Here is a 21,385-nt window from a genome sequence, read left to right on the forward strand (position 1 = left end):
AGCTTACTGCAGTGGAAGTTAAGGTGTGATCTTGGATATTCTGTAATAATCTATGCTCTTGCTTTTTCCCTGTGATAACTTTTTGGTTTTGTTTATGCACAAGTGACCTTGACCTACCTTGAATTCACTACATGCTAAGGACAGGCGTGTGGGCTCTTACTACAGAGCAGCTGACATACAGTATCTGAATCTTTTATGACTACTTGTTTAAGTATCAGTGTGATCAGAGTAATACACAGCTGGGAGTGCACCTCGCATATGGCCACATTTCATTGCAACTTAGATATTCATACCAAGATGTGCCATAGTATCTTCAGCTGGTACTTTGCTCTTAGCAGATGGCAGGACTGAGCCCTGGCTAACTGGCTTTGCTACCCTGATACCAGCTTCCTTCATATTTTTCAGAAAAGGTTATTCTTGGAGGTTAAAGAGGATATTTTAAAATGTTGTTGTCCAGCAGCAGTAGATTTCAGAATGGAGTAGGCTGAGAATTTCTTGACAAAATTCTTTGTCAAGACTGAGGGTATTCACAGAAATTGGCTTGGTGAGTTTGAGTTTAAAATCTTCTTAAACACATTTGCTTGGTTCAGAAGGAGCTTCTTTATTGCAAACAAATGAAAGAGGAAAACTTTTGGGTGCAGGGGCAGGTGATGGTAGTATGCCCATCTCCATTTACACAGTTGGTTATTTTTTGTTCTTCCAGTACAAATCTACTTAAATGTTGGCCATAAACCTTGGCTGCATTTTAATATTGGCTGTGTACTTGTGATCTTTCTCTACTGATGCTTAAAAAGGGCATTGACTCTTCCTTTTATTTGATTTCTGTCTGCAGTTATAAAATTAATCTCCCAGCCTCACGCTGCAATGAGCTGTGTCAGTGGAAGAGAGATAAGTTTCATTTTTTTTGCCTTAAAACTTCTTCCAAAGTTACAAGGAGTTTAGCACATTTACTTTCTCTTTTCAATTTTAACAAAGCCCTTGTCTTTTTTCTGCATTTCTATTTTATCCATGTCATTTTGGTTCTTTTGTTTTATACTTCACATTTTTTTCCACACTCTTTTTTTCTTCCCTTCAAGCCTAGTTTATAGTCTCTGACAGGATTCTTTCTATGCTATCTGCCAAAACATCTGTTCCTTTTCTGAATAAAAAGCTTGCTTCTCCAGGAAGTGTCACACGGGTCCACACCAACTATAAACCTTCATTTCTCTCTGCAACTTTGCCAATGATGGACCAGCACTGGGAAGCTTTGTGTTCTTGTCTGTCTTGTCTCATTTTTCATTATGCCCAGTTCAGGTAGTTTATTGGGGGAAAAATAATTGCATCATTTGGATTTCAATGTACACATTTCCTTTCAAAATATGCTATTAGTTATTTGTACTTCATATTTTTAATCTTGCAATTATTTCCTGAATTTCTGATCAAAGCAGGTATTTATTAGCTTAAAATTGATTCCACTTAAACAGATTCTATTGCCTGTTCTTTTCTGCTAGGACGACATTTGCATTAATACCCTCACCAAAAATGCAATGTAACTGTCCTTGATTCTTCTGGATTGATTTTTGGTGATGCTACAATTTTGCAGTCAAAATGGCATTCAGAGCAATTTTGCGTTCCCTTGGGGAAGTTGTGTAACTTTCAGTACTTTGGTTTTGCCATTTGTAATTTTTAATGATTATAATAATTCTTATGTAGGAGACACACTTGATTCTATTCTATGTTCTTTGACATCTTTAAGGAAAAGTGCTGTATTTGAAGAGGATATTATTTTTATATCGTGTTCTCACAGTATAACAAAATTCATGTCAATAAATATTTTTCATGTTACATTTTATAAATGGTCAATACTAGCAATGAAACATTTAAATATTTCCCTCAAACACAGAAAGAAATATTGTTTTCTATGTTGCAAAGTAAAAGAAAAAAGTGGTTTTCATATGTATTTGTCTGTGGCATAATTTGTGATATACGGCTGAGATCATTGTCTTTCAACTATATTAATAACTAAGAACAAGAGGGTTTGCTGGTGAATGGTTTTAAGTTCCTGCAAACACCTGAGCCTTAATGTGGTAAATAATATGAGAGAACAATGGATAGAAACTTCCCCCTGGAGTAACTGTAGCTGTTTCACTATTTCAGTCCCCTGAAGTTTTAATTAATTTTCACAGAAATGAATGAGGAATTTTTTTTTTTTTTTTTTTTTAATCTGCAGAACTTCCTTCATCTTCTTCCCAGGAAAACTGTGTATTTCCATTGTGAGATTTGTAGCAGTTACTTAGGGATTTCCAGTGTCCATCTGGTATGGGGATGGGGAAACACGCATTCTGCTCCATTGTTCCCTCTCTCTGCTAGACACAAAGAGTTTCTCCAGGTGGCAGAGATTTGATAAATGCTGGGAAGCCGTGTAAAGAGAATTGCTAAGGAAATTGAATCCAACCCCTGCCCATGGCTCGATCCCCCCTAGAACAGGTGGCCTGGCATGCTGGCCACAAGTTCCTGTTGACTGAGTCCATCCAATACCTCAGTCCCCTCGTGCAGGGGATTTGTTTGTGAAAGCTGGCAAGCTGCCTTCCTGGAGGAGCTGCAGCAACAGGAGGAAGGCTGGGAATGGTTCAAAAGTCCTGAGTCTTTTCATGGCTCTTGCTGTGTTTTGCTGGTTCTTTGAAGTGTTTAAGAGAGATCGGTGTGTGATTTGTTATATGAAAGTTTGAAAATTTCTAGTCAAGGAAATATGTCCAACATAACACAAAACACATTTTCTCAGTCAGCTTTCTGTTGGGACCTTCGTGTGTCTCTTTGCTGAGCTCTTAGGGCAAGACTTGTGAGAGAGTTTTTTTCCTTTCTTGGCTTAAATTGCCCAAAATATGAATTTAAAAATAATTTTTGTTACCTTTGTAGGCCTGACCCAGTATGACCAAGACAGCAGGAAAGGGAAAATGTTCGCAGTCCTGACAAACATTAATTACCCATTTCAGTAAGCTGATATTGACTGCGGTATTCAGTAACCACGTGGAGCAGATTAGAACATCAGTCAGGCCAGTGTAGTTCTGGAGTAACTCCACTAAAGTGCAGTCAACTCGTACTGTAAATTGTTTTTATTTGTACACTAGAAGACCCATGCTCTCTTTTTGTCCCTTGAGGTGCAACCTGAGCAGCTGGTAGCCCATCAAACTGGGAATTACCTTTCAGTGTGTCCCTCTGTATGAACTACCTAGTGCCTGCCGAAGTCATCACGCAACTGGAGCCATGAAGCACTGGTTCTGAACTCAGCTCATACAGGAAGTGACTCACTCCAGTCAACACATACAAATACTGTGATTTGTATTTTTTTTGGAAGATCTAAATTTTTCAGTCTATAAAAATGAAGGAAATGAGGGCTCTGCCAATACTGTACAACAAATACGGTGCAGACCTCTGAGCTAGAATTGTGCAAGCTGTCTCCTGAACCAGAAAGTACAGAGCTGCACCAGCTCAGCACAATGCCCAGGTTAATAAGCTCTGCTAATAGGTGGGTCTAATTAGCTTCTGCACAGCATCATTTCCACACAGTTTGTCTGCTTTGAGGGACCTTGCTACCATTTCTGTCTGAGATATTCATCAGTACAATCTCAGGGCTGTAGGCTCTGCATTCCAGTTTGCAATGATGATGTGCTCTAAATATTACAGGAAAGTAAATGTAACCCATATAGAGAAGTCTTTAACAGACAGGTTTAAAGCAGAAATGTGGTTCTAGACTTAGTCACAAATATGATCTTAAATCTTGTAAAAAAGCAATATATATTGACATACACGTGTAAGAAGCAGGAACCTATGTGGCAAACTGCAACAGTACTAGGCACTGGCATTTACAGGAAAATTAATATCAGTTTAATGCCATTTTAATCTGGCAGACAATGTGCAGGTAGAACCCCATGTTCTTCCAGTTTTAAGCTTTGCAATAAGACCTGAGTGCATGGCAGACCATATTGCCTCTATGTTTCTTCTCTCTCAGTTAGTAAATGTGAGTCTGAAATATAATTGAATGGAAATTTGAAAATAACCAGGGAAAAAGATTAGATCTGGAGATAAGGCACTTAGAATAAGCTAATCATATTCAGAAAAAAACCTCAAAGAAAATGCTCTTCATGCTGTAGCTTGAAATTTGAGGAGAGGAAAGCCTTTTGTTCATCTCTTTGCTGTATGATCTGTTTTTACAATGAAATTCAACACAAAGTGAATCTCAGCTGGTTTGGAATTATATTACCATCTGGGGGTAAGATTTTGAAATAAGCCAAAACTAACAGATTTTTGCCCAGCCCCCGAAGAATTCTAATTGCCAGGAGCTGGGCATTTCTTAGGAGCAAACTGACAGTGCAGTAGCGTGAGTCTGCAAGTTCTTCTTGGCTGCAAGGTCTTCTTGGCTGGAGACACTTTTTGATTCATGTAGAATCACCTAGAGTTTGGTAGATATTTTTAATGTTTCTAGTTAGACAGTTTAATCTATACTTCATCTGGAAACTATAGCCAAAGCTGTAATTAACATTGTCAAGTCTGAGCATATTCTTGATGATGTTGTTGGTTAAAACCAATGTTGAACAGAGGGGGTCAAGCTGCATGCCTCAGGGGCTCTATAGTGTACTTCGGAGTCCCTCAGTAGGGATTAGCAATTAAGTTACTATTTCAAATCCAGGAAAGGTCAAGAGTGATTAACACGCTTTTGTTCCATTGGTTAGTGGGAAACAGATGTAAAATGAAGTGATGATCAAAATCCAATTCCTAGTAGATATTTTACATCATAAACACCAAACTCCTAATGATCCCTTGCTGGCAATCTGATTAGAATGGGCAGTAATTGAACAGGAACAGAGACTGCCATGCAGCCCTTACTGCCATTCCCCATAACAAAAAGTACTGTCATTTTCAGACTGAAGGACAAGCTGGAAAATTGCAGTGTCTCTGCCTGAGCTTTTTGTGTTCTGTTGATATATTTGGAAATCTTTCATCCTGAGTGATATCAAATTATATTTTGGACCACAAATATAGCTGAAGCTTATTTTAAGTGCTCTGAATGCAGAAGAACCTGCAATTTAAAACTGTCAGTTTTTTGATAATTTTTCAATATATGTGGTCAATCCTCAGCTGGATTAATCTGACATGGATCTGCTGAAAAATTCGTTAAGTGGTAGTCAGTGAAGCTGGCAAAGGATCTGATTCTGCATTAGTCAAAGTACATGATCATACTTGAAAACGCATGAGTAATTTTAGAGAAAGTATATCCTAGCTAAATTATGTGCATTTGACATACAACCCCTGTCCTTCTTCTACTTCTTGGCACCAAAGGGGTTAGAGTTAGGGTTAAGTGAGAGGTTGAATGTTAGGGGCTTAGAATAAGGAGTTAGGGTTTTGTGTTGGGGCTTAGGCTTCAGGCATTTGTTTAGGGTTACTATCATGATCTAGCAAAACTGTAAAATCCAAAGCTTGGTGATCTCATACTATTTTGCAACTGGTGAGTGATAGAATGTCTTTCTTGTAAACATGATGTCTCTTAGACCAAATCTGTGTATACGCTGTTCTCCATGGAAAAGCTGTTCTGAAATTAGCAGAAAATCTATTCTATTAATTCATCCAGTATATTACTGGATTCCACTAGATGAAAATGCTTCCATATTTTAGCAACAAAATCCGTAAGATGAAAGCATAAAAAAATTTCAGTGGGTGGATAAAATGCTTAAAGGATCTTGTAACAAGTACCAACTAGACTTTCCTTGCTGCCCTACAGTCCCTTGTCTTAGTTATCTATACAGCAAACTAAGAAAGAAAACACTCTAAAAAGCTAATAACTTGAATAAGGTGAGTAAGATGTCACTGGTTTCCAGTAAGTTTATAAAAATTATATCATTAGAATTTTATTAAGTAAATTTAAAACAATGGAAAATATTCTTGTTATTCGTAGCTTATGGGCTACCCAGAGCTGCTGTTGAATCATAGAATCATAGAATCAGTAAGGTTGGAAAAGACCTCTAAGATCATCTAGTCCAACCGTCAACCCAACACCTCCATGACTACTAAACCATGTCCCGAAGTGCCACATCTACATGTTTTTTGAACTCCTCAAAAAAAAAAAAAAAAAAAGTGTAGACTGACTAAAAAATGTGTTGACTGACAGCTGAAGGATAAAGGGGGAATTGAGGGATTCACATTTTGGAAGACAGGTTATATTTGTATGATTACTTTCACTATCATTTTTATCAGAGGAACAAGTCAAACATTTCTCACTACTGAGGGCAGGTGTCCCTGCTCCTGGAGAAAACTGGGACCTCTTAGTGCTCTGTGAGTGGGTTTCAGGCTTCTTGATGACATGGACTTAGTGAGTTCAGTAACACAACTCACTTCTGAGCTGACTTTGTTTCCTTGAGCCTGCATCCTTTTTAAAACAGCTAGTGGCATTTTGTATCTCAACCAGTTATTGGAATCAACCTTTTTTGGGACATCCTGGATATGACATAGGAAAGAAAAGTCCAGAGATTTGTACTAACTCTTAGCTCTGCAACTGAGTTAGAACATCACCAATATTTCTTCTTTTAGCTTTGCCTTTGCTAAATCTGTTTCAGTGAGAAATCTCTCTAGGGCAGTGACTGTGTATGTTTAGTTTCTAGTACACCTTAACCCTGACCACAGGGTGGTCCATGAGCATTGCACTAATAGTAATAATATATAACACTAACTGTGGGTTTTGAAAGGATGTCTATTCTGCAAATGCATTTCAAAGAAACACAAGCAAAAGTGTCATTTACTCCCTGAAAAATGGAAGTGCTAAGCATTTATATTTAAATTAAATGCTTTTACGAGTTCATTGAATGTTATTTAGCAAGTATATTATAGTGCAGGCATGTTACCTATTGCCTTAGAATGAGGATTTTATTGCTTTTTCATAGTTATCTTTTGTATCGGCATTTGGCAGGTAACAAATGAAATTTGCTTGCTAAGGTTAAATTGTTTTGTGCTGCTGTTTTGTGCTGCCACACTGATATAGAGGATGAGACAATGGAAAAAAAGTTATTTGCTTTTTTGAGCAGACATAGGAATATATTAATATACAGTGATCTTGACCTGTCTTTGAAGAAATGTTTATTCTCTGAAAGGCAAAGAACTTAATTCCTGTCTGAATCACTCAATTGAAATCCTGTTCATGCAAGAGATGTATGAATAGAACTGCAGATAGAATTGGCCCAAATAATTCAGTGTGGTCAAGGTGGTGATGTTCAGAACAGTCTGAGGTCAAAGCAGAATGGACTCCAAGTATCAGTCAAAAAAGATGAAGGCTCTCTGGAACTTGGTAGGAAAAGTTCCTGTTTCTCTGTCCATTTTCAGTACCATTGCATTTCCTGACATGCAGTTTTGGGACCAATAATGCCTGATTCTCCCTAAACCCTGAATTTGTTATAATTTAAGAATATGAAAACATGCTGTTGAGTAAATACTAAAGCCCAAACTTGTAAGGATTCCAGCCTAATTTTTTGGACTCCAGTGTTTTCTTTAAATTTCAAAAAACTTCTGGAAACCATGCTTTGCAGGTTTCCCTTTAGTCTAAGCCCATTTTGATAGGCCAGTTGAATTTTTTACATACCTGAGAAGTCCTTGTGATACAAGGTCAGAATAATAAATTTTATGTTTTTATTCTCTATGTAGGAAAAGTAATATAATGCCATCACTACTTTATTACTCTGCAGTCATTCTGTTACTATGCAACTTAAAATATTTCAGCCATCAACATTTGGAGAAAGTCCATAGGTGTAGGGCACTCCATTATAATTTGCCTTTAAAGACTACATTCCTTCTAGTCACCCTGCCTAGAAATGCAGTTATGGATCAACACATTGGAACTAGTTCTGAGGTGAGCTGAAGAGATGGTAAACTGAGAATGCACTGTATTTGCACTAGTATAACCAGTGCTCTAGGGCTCCAGTATTTCTGTTTATAAGTTGAGTTAATATTTCTTGCTAATTGGAAATGTTTGGACCTTTTCTGAAGACTGGAAAAGTCTCTGAAGGGTTTATGAAACTGATACTCAAGTTTTGGTTAAAAAAAGAAAAGTCTTTCTGTAATTTGAAGGTGCTCAGTGGAAGTCAGCAGGCATAAAATAATCCCAAAGATGTCAGTTTACTAGACCTTGAGCTATCTTGTATTCAACTTGCTTCAGTACATCTTAATATGAATTTAAAGCAATGTATCAGAACTACTGTATGTTACAGGAGAGGACTCATGGACCTCCACAGACAAGCTTACAGCACTGCTCATTATCCTAGAAATCAGTGTGCTGAAGCAATGTTCACGTATGTTCTTCCTAAGTTTTTTGTTCCAGTGTGAAAAACTTAGCAATGAATAACCTCCTTCAACTTATGTGTCAATGCCCAAAGGACTCTTAACTCATCTCAATTTAAATTAATGACCTTAGTGATAGTACTAGCAATTGGACCATGGCTCTCATGAGCCAGATATTTACATATGGAATTTGATTAATCCTGCTGGCTATTAATTTTAACTTTTAATTAGGTGTGATACTATTGGAGGAAGAAAATACAAGACTACTATCAGGCACAGACAACGTTGATTTTCTATTGGGTATTCTATTCTGTTTTGTTTGGCTGTGCTAGGTTGTCTCACAATGTCTGTTTGGATCAACTCAGAAATGTACCATAGACCTAAAAACTGGTCTGTGCAAGTTCATGGATAATCACTGCAAAGAAGTACCATACTGAATGAATATTACTAGTTTACAAGACGTAGAGAAATTGGTGTACGGTATCCCCTTCTAGTACTCTGTAACTGTACTCCTCTTAAAGGCATAATAGGTCTCTTGTGATACCTGTGTCCAGAGTCACAGAAAGACCAGCTAGGTAAACAAATGGGGGTAGTACTTTTTCTGAGGCTACTTGGTGTCCCTGCATCCTGACTGAGCAAATGTACACTGATGGTAGAGTCCTGTTCAGATTTGGATCAAGAATAAATTTTGTCTGGATCTTGTAAATATGTAACATGTGTGTCTCGTAGTTTCCAGTGGGACAATCTGTAGTTCTTTGACATCCCTGCACTTTGGGAGCATTGCAACGTGTTTGTGTACATCATAGCCAGGAAAGCAATGTGCAGCACTTGGCTTGCCCAGCAGAGCCAGTGCCCACGTGCTGCTTACTGCTGAGCAGACCCCTGTAAGAATTAGCAGACCTTGACAAAACCACTGAGAAAATATCAATAAAAATTAATTGAGTACCCTTGCAATAGAATAGCTGTTTAATCTTCCCCTTCCTTACCAGAACAACATTAAAGAAATGCACCTTTTTCCTCAGAGATGGATTTTAATAGATTTTGATATCCATTGACCGAATGAATGAATGATCAATGTCTATTAAACACACACAGTTAGAAAGGGAATATATTGCTGCTTCTCATTGAAATTCAAAGAGAAGAAAACCTTGTTGTCTTTGTGATCACAGAATACTTCTGAGAAGTCAGTATGCATATATGGCAAGGGCATAAGGTGAAGATGAAGGCATAAAAGTTAGCAGGGATATGCCAAACTCCTATTGAACTGTGGAATGGCTTCCTCTGTGCTTTTAAAATGCCTTTCCTGAGGTATTCATCTGTTTGTAATAAATGGATAACTCATAGTGAACAACAGGCAATTTTTATGAAAGGAATCTGTACTTTTGCAATACTTGTGCAAGCCCTTTTTTGTATTTCATGAGCGTCTCATACAGATATACAATTTCTTTGTGCGGAAATGTACACTCTGCCAACATTAGTGGGAGTTAAATCTCCTCAAAAGACATCTTTATTCAGATTCAGGTTTCTAGAATGCACCCATGAATATCTATGTGGAAAGTGACTCAGCTGTATCAACATTCTACTGCTTTTCTTTGGAAAAATATGGTATAAGACACAGTAGCAACAAAATATTTGGGTAAAATGTGGGAGTATTTAAATTTTATTAAACTTTTACATTACCAGTGGATGATTGGAAACTGTATCTAGAAATATTCATAGAGCGTGTTAATAGTGCACAGTGGCTTCATCCATTATATAGTACCGGGATATCCTCTGTTTAGCCAGTGTGAAACACATTATAGTCTTTTTCACCTTCTTCAGCAGATATGTCTAGCCATATGAAAATGGACATTTTCTTCAGTGTGTTATACGTAAAGGAAACTACAGTGCAAATTTTGATTAAAATGTTGCTCTGTGGCCTTTTATATAAAATCTAATTTTATTTAATATTACTTTCTACATGTATGCAGAAAATGGCAAGCCAATATTAATAAAAGGAGGCTTATAGGAATGTGGAACAAGAACAATAGATCCTTGACAAAATTTATTTACCTAGCTAGACTTTCATTTCAAAGTTAGCAGCACTCTGTGATACTGGTATAATACAGGGGTCTTAAAACTCTGCTAGACATTTTTAACCCACTTTAATTTATTCCATGGAAGTTTAATCCCCTGGTGAACAGAGATGGGGTGAATTTTCAAAAGTCATAATCCACTGAAGTAAAAAATCTTTAATGACAACATAGGCAGCAGGCTTCAAGAGTTTAGTTTAAAATCTTTCTAAAAATGTAAAACGTAGGGCAAGAGTTAATAGGATATTTCATACAGTTATATTTCGATCCTTTCCCAAATCTTTATAAATTCACTTGCATCTCCACCATTAGAAATATTTGGGCTGAATTCCTGCACTTCTAATGCAAAAAGCGGAAGGCAGTAAAATTGTCATGTGAAGATTTTCACAGCGTATTGTAACTCCTTTGGTCCTTCAGTTCACAGATTATTATATGGGATAGTACAATGTTTTCTAAATTGAAAGAGAAATGATGTTTTACAAACCAAACACCTTCCATTCTGCCTTAACTAGGCAAGAAAATGAAAACAAACTACATAATAGCACACTATGTTCATCCTTCTGCTCCTCTAGGATTTTTACAATTGGCTTTAGTGGTGGGTCAGGATTTGGCCCATAAATTTCGCTGAGAGAGACCATACATTTCCTAAGTATTCCAGAAACAGTTTTATGCTGCCCCTTGACTACCACTTGTGGAGCTGCCTAGTTCTGGAAGTACCTGTAACTCAGACAACACCTACTTTTTTTGACCTGGAAGCTCCCCTCGTGCCAGCTGTAAACTTTTATAGCTCTGCTTGGCCTGAGCATCCAGGCACCAAGCTTCTGCCTGAACCCCACCGGAAAAATGCTGCTGCTATGCTAGATTTTGTTGTGGCCTGGTGGACAAGAATTTAGGTGGCATCAAATGAAGCTAGGAGGTGACTTGTTCAAACAAACAGGAGAAGAGAGTTCCTCAGAAAGTCTGAAGTTAAGAGGTGGAACTACTGGTCGCAGGGTGTTTCATGTGCTGGAAGTTTCAGAGACAGGCAAGTTCTTGTAAGTGATATTTGTTGAAGGTTATTAAATTCATAGCCACAAAACCAGCTTAAGAAGTCCTTGATCTGCAAAGGTTTGAAGATGGGAAAGATTTTCTGGTAGAAGTAGTATATTCTTTCCCTGATGTTGGATTCTTTGACAAAAATAATCTTTGAGCCATTGTTGGATACATTGTACAGGACTAGATGGACTTTTGGTTTGACTTGCTAATCTCAAGCTCTTAAATTGTCAATTGCAATCACTTCCTTTTTCTCTGGGAGCTACCTTTTTGAAGGAAAAAAATGAGATTCCTTCTTTGAAGTGACAGCAGTGCATGTCTTCACCCCTGATTTCCAGGAAAAGGGTGGAACATTTCTTAGGACTGGCTTTTCATGGCTTTCTGCTGTGGATCTGTGGTTTTGGTTCCTGGTTCAAAGTTCCCAGCTTTCTCCAGGCACTTAGAGGAGCCTGGATGTTTAATTCTGAGACTGATTTCCACTCTGGGAGGAAAAAGAAAGCTGTAGGTTCTTACAAAGAGCTGTACTGCCACAACTGAGAGGGCAGCACTGGCAGAGTGAAGAAGAGAAAAAGGAGAAAGAGAAAAGTATCAGTTAGGGCACTGCTTCCTGAAGACATGTCTCCATAATTACAGTCTAAGTCTGGCTGATTTCAAGTGCCTCTCTGTATCTTTAGATGACTAAACACTTTTTAAAAGCCTGCTTACTAAACATTTTTTCTAGACACTAGTGAATAAAACAGGCTCAAGAAGACCTGCTTTTCAGATTCTAAATACCTGTGAAAATTATTTGTATGATTAAATCAAGCCCCAAAGATAACAGAATAGTACAAAGCTACACTGTTTCCAAAAGAAAACCTCCATATGGGAAATTTCCTATATCTAAAAGAAAGGAGGAGCAATACTGGCAAGTCTGCACTCCTTGCTGTATGAGTAACACAGCACAAGCTTGAGCGTGCTTGCAGATGTATAGGGAGCAGTGGACTTGAACATGACTAGAGCATTTCAGAAAGTGTTTAGATAGAGCAATCATTGTCCTGCTTCCAGCCTGCAGCCCGTGTGTTCTCTCCATGATGTTCTCTCCTGGGCAAACTTTGCACCATAGGTCGGATTTTTCTTTCTTACCCTTAAGCATCTAGATGAAGAATATTTATTGATCCTTGGAGGTTCATCAATAGCTAATGGAGACAGAGGAGGTAGTTCGTTCTGTTTCTCCCTCTCTCTTGATTATGGAAGAAGCCTAGATGAATAGTTTAGACCTAAGACCTGCATTCCAGGTGAGTGAGGTGATCAGTGAGGTGATTCCCACCCTAGATCATGGACTGGGCTGGCACAGACCATGTTCTGACTCTTTCCTAATATGTGGCAGCAGGCCACCACTTTCTGTCATCCGTCTGTTACCTTTCACAGGGCTTATGGCAGTGTCACAGCTTAGCCCACAGTCAATATGAATGCAAGGGAGAGGAGACTCTAAAGCAAAATTGACATGGTAATTTTTAAGTATTCTCATTGAAAACTAACCATTGAAGGTGTTTTATCACCTTTGCATTTCTTGAAAGTTATTTGAGACTTGCTAGTTTTCAGACTTCTTTTTAACAGGCAACTTACATTGTGTAGAAGAGCACTGTAAAACTGTGACTTGTGCTAGTTATTTTTCTTTTGCAGAACAGCCCACTGCAATATCTTAATATTTTATGATCAACAAGTGTTAAGAATTATAGTGTCTCTAAACAAAGCAGTGTCTCTACTGTTTTATTAGTGTCCTCATCTTTCTGTGGGTAGAAATTTTCTAATTAGTCTTTGATTGTTAGTCAGATCTCAAACAGATATCAACTGATATAGGCACTCTAATTTCAATGATTTTAAATTTCACTGAATTTATGTCAGCTGTCATCTGCTGAATTTATATCAGCTTCCGATCTTGTGTAACCTTTGTTGTGTGAATGATGAAAAAAGCTCAAGTAGCCACATTTTCTTCCTAACAAGGGCCATTTTGGAACAAGCACAATAGCTCATAGATTAAAACAAGAAAAATACAGAATTTAAAGCTGAGCTGAGCACTGTTGATAGTATTAAGCTGCTCTTTATGTATCCTAAGGTAGATCTACACAAAAATTGCCGTAACAGTGTATATTAAGTTCCATTTCCTAACTTAAAGACACTAAAAAATTTTTACCTTCCCTCTGGTTTCTGTGCAACAAAAAATTCTATTTTTTTATGCTTAAGTGAATGATCCCAAGTTATTACTTTACAAAATATTGTCGAAAACTTCAGATTCTTGTTTTTCTATGGTTAGTAATGGAAGGAGGTCACCACATGAATTCTGCAGGGCTCTGTGCAAGGACCTCTGGTGTTCAATGTATTTGTGGATGACTTGGAAAAGGTGAGTGAGAAAGTTGGTGATGACACAAAAAGAGCCAACAGTGAGGAATGGCAGAAAGATCTTATCAGAATTAGTAAATAGGCAGTAAATTAAGGAGTGAAATTCTGTGGTAATAAATGTAGTAATGTGACACATGGAGAAAAAATAAATCCCAGCTTCATATATAAATAGGATTGAGATTTTAGGGTTATGACAATTCCATGCAAGCATCAGGTCAGTGCTCATTAGTGATCAAAATCAATTAAAATATTATGAATTAGCAGAGAAAAAAAGAGTGAACAAATAATAGAAGGCCATTTGCCACCATAAAAGACCATGATTCTGCCACATCTTGAATATTGTGTGTCATTCTGGGCTCTTCATCTTAAAGACATAACTGAGAGTAGAACTGAGGAGGCTCAGAGAAGGAAACAAAGGAAATTCAAAGGTATGGAATAGCTTCCATGCAAGGAATGATTTGTGTGACCCAGGAGGCTGGTACTCAAGGCAGCAGAAGTGATCAATATTTGTTAACCACTAGGAATAGATATAGCTGAGGTTTGTACTTCTGTTCTAGAAGTAGGCTTCTTTATGTAGATAGAAGCCCCCAAATCTTCCACTCACTGATATTTGTAGAATAAATACATAAAGTTTAGCAGCAAAGTGTAGCATGGGAAATGTGGATAGAGACTGAATTTTCCATCTGGAGAATGAAGGGTTCTCCAAAGAAGGCATCAGGAGGCAGGTTCAAAACAAATAGTAAGAGGGAACACAGCTGTGGAACTCATTGCTGAAGGATGTTACAGAGGTTAAAAGTTTACAAAGGGTCAGGGGAGAGTGGACAAATGCATAGAAGAGCAGTCTACTGAGAGTTACTGAAATGGAAAACACATACAGAAACCATACCTAGCAGAGGACACTAGAAATATTTGACAGCTGGGAAGAAATTAGGGGAATATCATATGCTTGCCATGTTCTTGCTCTCCTCCAGGCATCTCTTATAGCTGCTATTGGAGACAGGACATTTTTCTAAATGAGTCTTTGGTTTAATCCTGCATGGCCACTTTTGTGTTCTCATTTGACACAGTAGATCAGGATTTACTGTTCCATTTGTCAGATTTATCTGAGTTTGCATTTTTTGATCGACCAATCCACATGCCTATTCTTTCCATATCATGTAGCAAAAGGCTTGTAAGTTAAAACCAGAGAGGTCTATTTATGTGAAATATTAACGTGTGTGGTTTTTCATGTTTGTCCTCTCTTTACGAAGTGTTGGTTTGCAACAGGCGCAAGTGTTTTCTGTGTTTTACTCCCCCCTGTTATAATCATGTCTCCATTAACTTTCATTTTCAGTTTCTTTGTTTGTGGTCAAGTTTCTGTGGAATATTGGCTTTGACTTGTCTGGACATTATTCACTGAATAAAATATTTCCATGCCACCAGTAACTTTGTACAGTGTGTAGACAGTTATAGGAAGAAAAATTGATCAAAGTAGCATAGTAAACTAGGTCCAGATTTTCCTTCACCCATTACGTAAACAGGATTAATATGGGGAAACTGGATCCAGCTAAAATTTTCTGAGTGCTGTGCTGCCTTAATAATAGTCCAGCTTATAGTTGCGTCCACTAGTACTCTCCTACACATGCTGTATCTGAGCTATCTGACTGAGGAAAGGAAATTCTGAATCCTTGTATGCAGAGCATATGCAAACACAGTGCTGCCAAATTCTTATAGTGCTATGCCAGCAAAACCAATCTTGGTTTTGATTAGTTATTTACCTGAAGAGAGAGATTTTCTACCTTGAGTATTAGATTGTTTGTTTACATTTTCATTTGCCCTCAAGTAGTCATACATTCAGAGGAATAAATGCATAATTTCTAACCAAATACTGTAATTATAGGTAATGAACTGTAATAGGGCTAGAATAAAAGGAAGAGAGTGAGAAATCAAGAGGCATTCTGTACCTCTTTGAATGATTATTTTTTTAAATCTCAAATTGATCAGTCTTAAATTAATGTTAATATACCTATGGTTGATTTTACACTGAGAAGAGGGCCTAAATCACCACTTGCAGCCTTCATGGCTTCCCAAGATCCCTTTTCAACTTTGTTTTCTCTGCTCCAAATGTTCAGGTTTGACCTGACAAAGCTTTCAGGGCTCAGTGTCTTGAAAGAGAACTCCAAGATTTCTGAGACGAATAAACTGCCTATCCTTTAGGAAATCCTAAACGAACCACACATATTCATTAAAATACTTTTAATGATGTTAAATATCATCATAAAAAAACTCTTCACCCTCAAAAAGGAGGATACAGAATGAATGGAGTATTCTATTTTAATGCAGTAAAAACTGAATTACAGATCAGTTCCTGTGTCTTTTTTAATGACGCTTTGGGCTATTGTGCCCAGTGAAACCACTGTCTTTGCTCCTTCCTAGAAGCAGAAGAAGAAGTGGAATAACAATTTGGCATTATCCGTTGGAAAAGAGTTACCAGGTAGTCAGCTCCTTGTACCTTTTTGATATCAGTAAACTTTACTAGGTAGTGGAAATTTGTACCTTCCATTAAAAGTACAAGACCGAAACAAAAAGGTCAGTCTGCCGTGCTTACTGAGTGCTTTTCCACTGACATTTGTAGCAGTGGATAAGCATTTCTAAATCTTTTCGCTCCTTACTATTGTTCTGTATGGCCACTGCTGACATCATAATCATTCAAACCCCCCTCTAGCTCTGCAGTCACAGGGGAAATCCCCCTCCTCAGCCCTTTCGCAACAATGATATATTGCACTGTAGCGGTGTTGTGGGTTAACCTCGGTGGGCAGCTAAGCACCACACAGCTGCTTGCTCACTTCCTCCCCTTCCCCAGTGGGACAGGGGAAGATGAAAGGAAGAATAAAAGCAAGAAAATTTGGGGGTCAAGGTAAAAAAAAGTTCAATAACTGAAGGATAGTGGAAGAAGAGAGAAGAAAACAAAACAAGTGATGCAAAGGCAACACTCACCACCTCCTATGGGTAGAGCGATGCCCAGCCAGTTCCTGAGCAAAAGATGGCTAACCCACTCTAAAACCCCCTCTTTTCCTTTTAATTGCTAAGCACAATGTTACATGGTATAGAATATCTCTTTGGTTAGTTCAGGTCATCTGCTCAGACGTGTCCCCTCCCAACCTATTGTGCACCCCCCCAGTCTATTCACTGGAGGGGCCGAGAGAGAAACAGAGAAGGCCTTGATGCTGTGCAAACACTGTTCAGCAAGAGCTAGAACATTAGTGTGTTACCAGGGTTTGGGTCAAAAATCTAAACCACAGCAGCACCATATGAGCTGCTTTGAAGAAAATGAACTCTATCCTAGCCAGGCCCAGTACAAGTGGGCCAAACTTTTAAATGTTTTGTCTAGGAGTGGCACTTGGCTGTGGAAAAGAAGGCAACTCTGGTTATAGTGAACTAATTGATAAGGTAGAGTATGCAAGTTTCTGAATTATATGCAAATATACTCAAAGAAGAGGACAAAAAAGCCACCATAGGATTTGGTCTGCTCAGTGTTTTAGCTCTCCATTAGCCATTTTAAATTGGCTCTTTTTTCATGTGCTGCTAAAATAGGTCTATGTTTCAGTAAGCCAGTTTTCACACTAAGAAGTGCAAAATCTCTTGGATTTGCATTATCTTTCCTGTATTATTGCAGCCTTGTGGTTGGAAAGAAGAGAGACGGAAGAAAATTGTGGATTAGTTCATGTGAAAATAACTGCTGCATTTGCAGAAATTCTATTACACAGCAATGCTCTGTATTATTGGGTGTGTGAGTCTCTGAGGATACATATAGCTACTTTCTATAGCACATAGTATACTAACAGTATATGAAAAAGCAGTTGGCTGGAAAATGTTAGTGAAGAACAATGAATTCTAGACCTTTTTTATTAACCCTTGTGGGCTGTTTTTTTCTAGTGCTTACACACACACTTGACTAGGAAGGGCAGGTTCAGGCCTTTAATCATGAATGCAGCCAGTTACCCACACTGAAAATCACAAACACAGGTCTCGGGGCTAACTGCATGACCAGAAGCCTTTCAGGTATTACAAAATCGATGACAGTAACAATCAATTGTATTTGTTAGATCAGGTATGAAGCAGTATAGCATGCATAGAATCTGAATCATCCTTTTCCATGAAATATACTGGCTTTCAAAAAACCACATGTATTGAATCAGTCAGCAACTATTTCAGAAAATACCTGCTTTCTTTCCTCAGTGTTCAGTTCTATACACCTGAAAAAAAGACAGCTTCCCTTTAAAAGGTTTTTATACCATTACATCTTGTTACATGGAACTTGTAGTGTAATCCTATGAAATGTAAATCATTGGATGCAGAAGGGAAAACAAAGGAAAAACAAGCTGTGAGCAAAGAAAAATATAGTGGTAAGCAATCTGTATCCTACCTACAGATTGCAGGTGTACTAGCTCTGCTAGCTAACTGCTTAGATTCATAGCAGGTTGACAGATTCATGCTAGACTGGCACATTTTTCCTTTTAACCACATTTCTCTTCTTTTGCACTCCTTCCCCATATGCCACAGCAAAATTATATTCTGAGTCTCTTTCTCTCTCCCTGTGACATCTTCATTGCTGCTTCATTAACCAGTGCACCATCAGTGCATTTCATTACAGCTTCTCTCCTGGCTCACTGTGTTGATGCTAAGATGCAGCTACAAACTGGCTATCAAAATGCTAAGTCTGTGTTTTAATCCTTCCTTCCATTCAAAAGAGGAGGAAGTAATCTCTTTGGCACAATCCTAAATAAAACCTGTATTTTGTCTATTACCCTTACCAGCCCACCAACCTCAAATGCACTGGGGAAGTATAGTGTAGGATGTGACAGATTTATTTACCTACTTATTTACTGTAAAAGGCTGGGGGCATACCTCCTATGTGATCAGTGTATTAAGACAATTTAGACTGATTTTATGTATGTGCCTTCAACTGACCTTGAAAAAGTACTGAAGTTAATGAAAGCATGCTTCAATTCCATGATTGTTAGGAAATGAAAAGGCCATGCTGTGATAGATATCTTCTGTGACATATACCTCCAGTTGTACCAGTAGGGATGGGCCGTGATTTAAATACTAGCTGGTTTGCAATGGGTTTCCTGGGTTGGGAACACACTCAATTCGTTTTTAAGTGAAGAGAAAGATGTAACTGCAAGTACGATAGGAGCACGTAAATCAGTGCCAGAACACAGAGGAATAAACCGGGCATATTCAGAATCTCCTATGTAGCCATGAAAAGGGAAATAAGAAGCCTGATGGCCTCTTCAGAGCAGTCCAAATGTTACAAAATGTGGCAGTGTGTCTGGTGCGAATTTTTAGGGGGAATGAGGCTAAGGGTGTTGTCGGTCCCTTCTCATCCACCCGCTGCCCCCTGCCAATTCCATGCTCCGTCAGAGCTCTCTATCAGTGCTGCACGTTAGACAGCTGCAAGGCTGCATCTGTTCTCTGTTTTCCACACAATTAAGGCAAAGAGAAAAAATATAAATAAGACAAATTGCTCTGACACTGAATTCTGTGAAAATCTGTGTCTGAAGTTTTTGATATTGTAGGAACTTGGTGCAAGACATTCTTTTTTAAAAATGTGATTCTGCAGGATTTTTTTGTTACTACTTTTAAATTGGTGACCCTATTTTTCTTGTAAATACACAAATGGCTTTCTGTCTTGCACAGATCACTTTTTGGTTTGGGGAGGAAGGTGTGAAAAAAGAAGTGAAGTGAGGAAGGAGAAATGCATGTCATACTAGATACAGACAGGGCAAATCAGTAGCTTATCTGTAAGGAACTATAAGAAAAGACTGTGACTCCTCTTGCATTAATTGAGGTACAGCACACAGTATGTACAGCTGTCGACGCAAAACTCATTAAAATTTTCATTATTCTATTATTTATATTGTAGTTGTGACTGAAGGTCCCAGTCAAGAACACAGACCAATGTGTACTCATAAAAGGAGTAGGGAAATTATATTACTATTATTAGATTTATAATGACACGGACTCTGAGCATGGTCAGGCTGGCACCACCAAGACAGCACCCTGACAGTGGGCTCCAGGGGCAGCAAAAATAAATGAATGTGACTGATGGTGGAAGACACAGTCACTTTGCAGAGAGAACATTCAAGCAAGAGTACTTCACTCTCAAATGAGAAATGGCCAGTGAAAGCCACATACAGACTGGAGGATGACATGGCTGTGTACCTTAGCTTTTGCAGTACTTCGTTACATACTCATCACTTAACATAGGCATCATAACAGAAGTAGCTTTCAGGCTGAAGAATAAAGTGAATGGCTGGTATTAAATCTGAAGGCCAGTGTAAAAGGCTGGCAAAGGAGAATTAAGTAATAACTACTTGGAAAGAAGAGGAAAATAGATGTTTCTATTGTTTTACTGAGTACAGAGATATAATTTAATTTCTCAAAAAAAAAAATTCCCTATGATTTTGAAATCTGATCATTTTGGTCTCAGGTGGGAACGATGGGTTTTGTATTACATATCTCAATATATCCTTTCTTTCTTCTTCCCTTCTTTCTTTTTCAGGTTACTTGTGCAAATTTAACAAATGGAGGAAAAACAGAACTTCTAAAATCAGGAAGCTCCAAATCCACACTAAAGCACATATGGACAGAAAGTAGCAAAGACTTGTCCATCAGCCGACTGCTGTCACAGACTTTTCGTGGAAAGGAAAACGATACAGATTTGGACCTGCGATACGATGCCCCAGAAACTTATTCTGAGCAAGACCTCTGGGACTGGCTGAGGAACTCCACAGACCTGCAAGAGCCTCGGCCCAGAGCAAAGAGACGGCCCATTGTCAAGACTGGGAAATTTAAGAAAATGTTTGGCTGGGGTGATTTTCATTCCAACATCAAGACTGTGAAGCTAAATCTGCTAATAACGGGGAAAATCGTTGACCATGGCAATGGGACGTTTAGTGTTTACTTCAGGCATAACTCCACTGGTCAAGGGAATGTATCTGTGAGCCTAGTGCCCCCTACAAAAATAGTGGAATTTGACTTGGCACAACAGACGGTGATTGATGCCAAAGATTCCAAGTCCTTTAACTGTCGAATCGAGTATGAAAAGGTTGACAAGGCTACCAAGAACACACTCTGCAACTATGACCCTTCAAAAACCTGTTATCAGGAGCAGACCCAGAGCCATGTGTCATGGCTCTGCTCCAAGCCCTTTAAAGTAATCTGTATTTACATTTCCTTTTATAGTACAGATTATAAACTAGTACAGAAGGTGTGTCCTGATTACAACTACCACAGTGACACACCCTACTTCCCATCAGGGTGAGGACCAACACGTGTCTGAGACTGAAGACTGGGGAATAAAAGAGGTCGTATGACAGGGCTGTAACCTCAAGGAGGAAGGCCACATCTATTGCCTGGAATGTGTCTACCTGCTGCTGCTGATGTCAAATGGCTGCAAATATGTTAGTGGAAAACAATCTAATGTAATTTTTGCCCAGTCAGCTCCCTGTATCAATCTAGTTGTAAATCACTATAGATTTGAAATAAAACCATACACGTACACAGAGACACACACTCTTTTCAGCTCACATCTGTTGAGATTCCTGTTAAGAGAGCTT

The 21,385-nt window shown here is 38.4% G+C and overlaps 1 protein-coding gene across 1 annotated transcript in view; it reads left to right on the top strand.

The window, feature by feature from the left end:
• NXPH1 (neurexophilin 1) overlaps positions 1 to 21,090 on the top strand; it is a 141,276-nt gene extending 120,186 nt beyond the window's left edge. Inside the window, exon 2 of the mRNA XM_075495537.1 lies at positions 20,329 to 21,090. Coding sequence (XP_075351652.1) covers positions 20,329 to 21,090 — 762 coding nt within the window. The remainder of the gene's footprint in view (positions 1 to 20,328) is intronic.
• The last annotated feature ends 295 nt before the right edge of the window (positions 21,091 to 21,385 follow it).

This window comes from Mycteria americana, chromosome 2 (assembly GCF_035582795.1).
Source record: "Mycteria americana isolate JAX WOST 10 ecotype Jacksonville Zoo and Gardens chromosome 2, USCA_MyAme_1.0, whole genome shotgun sequence".
In the NCBI taxonomy this organism is placed as follows: Eukaryota; Metazoa; Chordata; class Aves; order Ciconiiformes; family Ciconiidae; genus Mycteria; species Mycteria americana.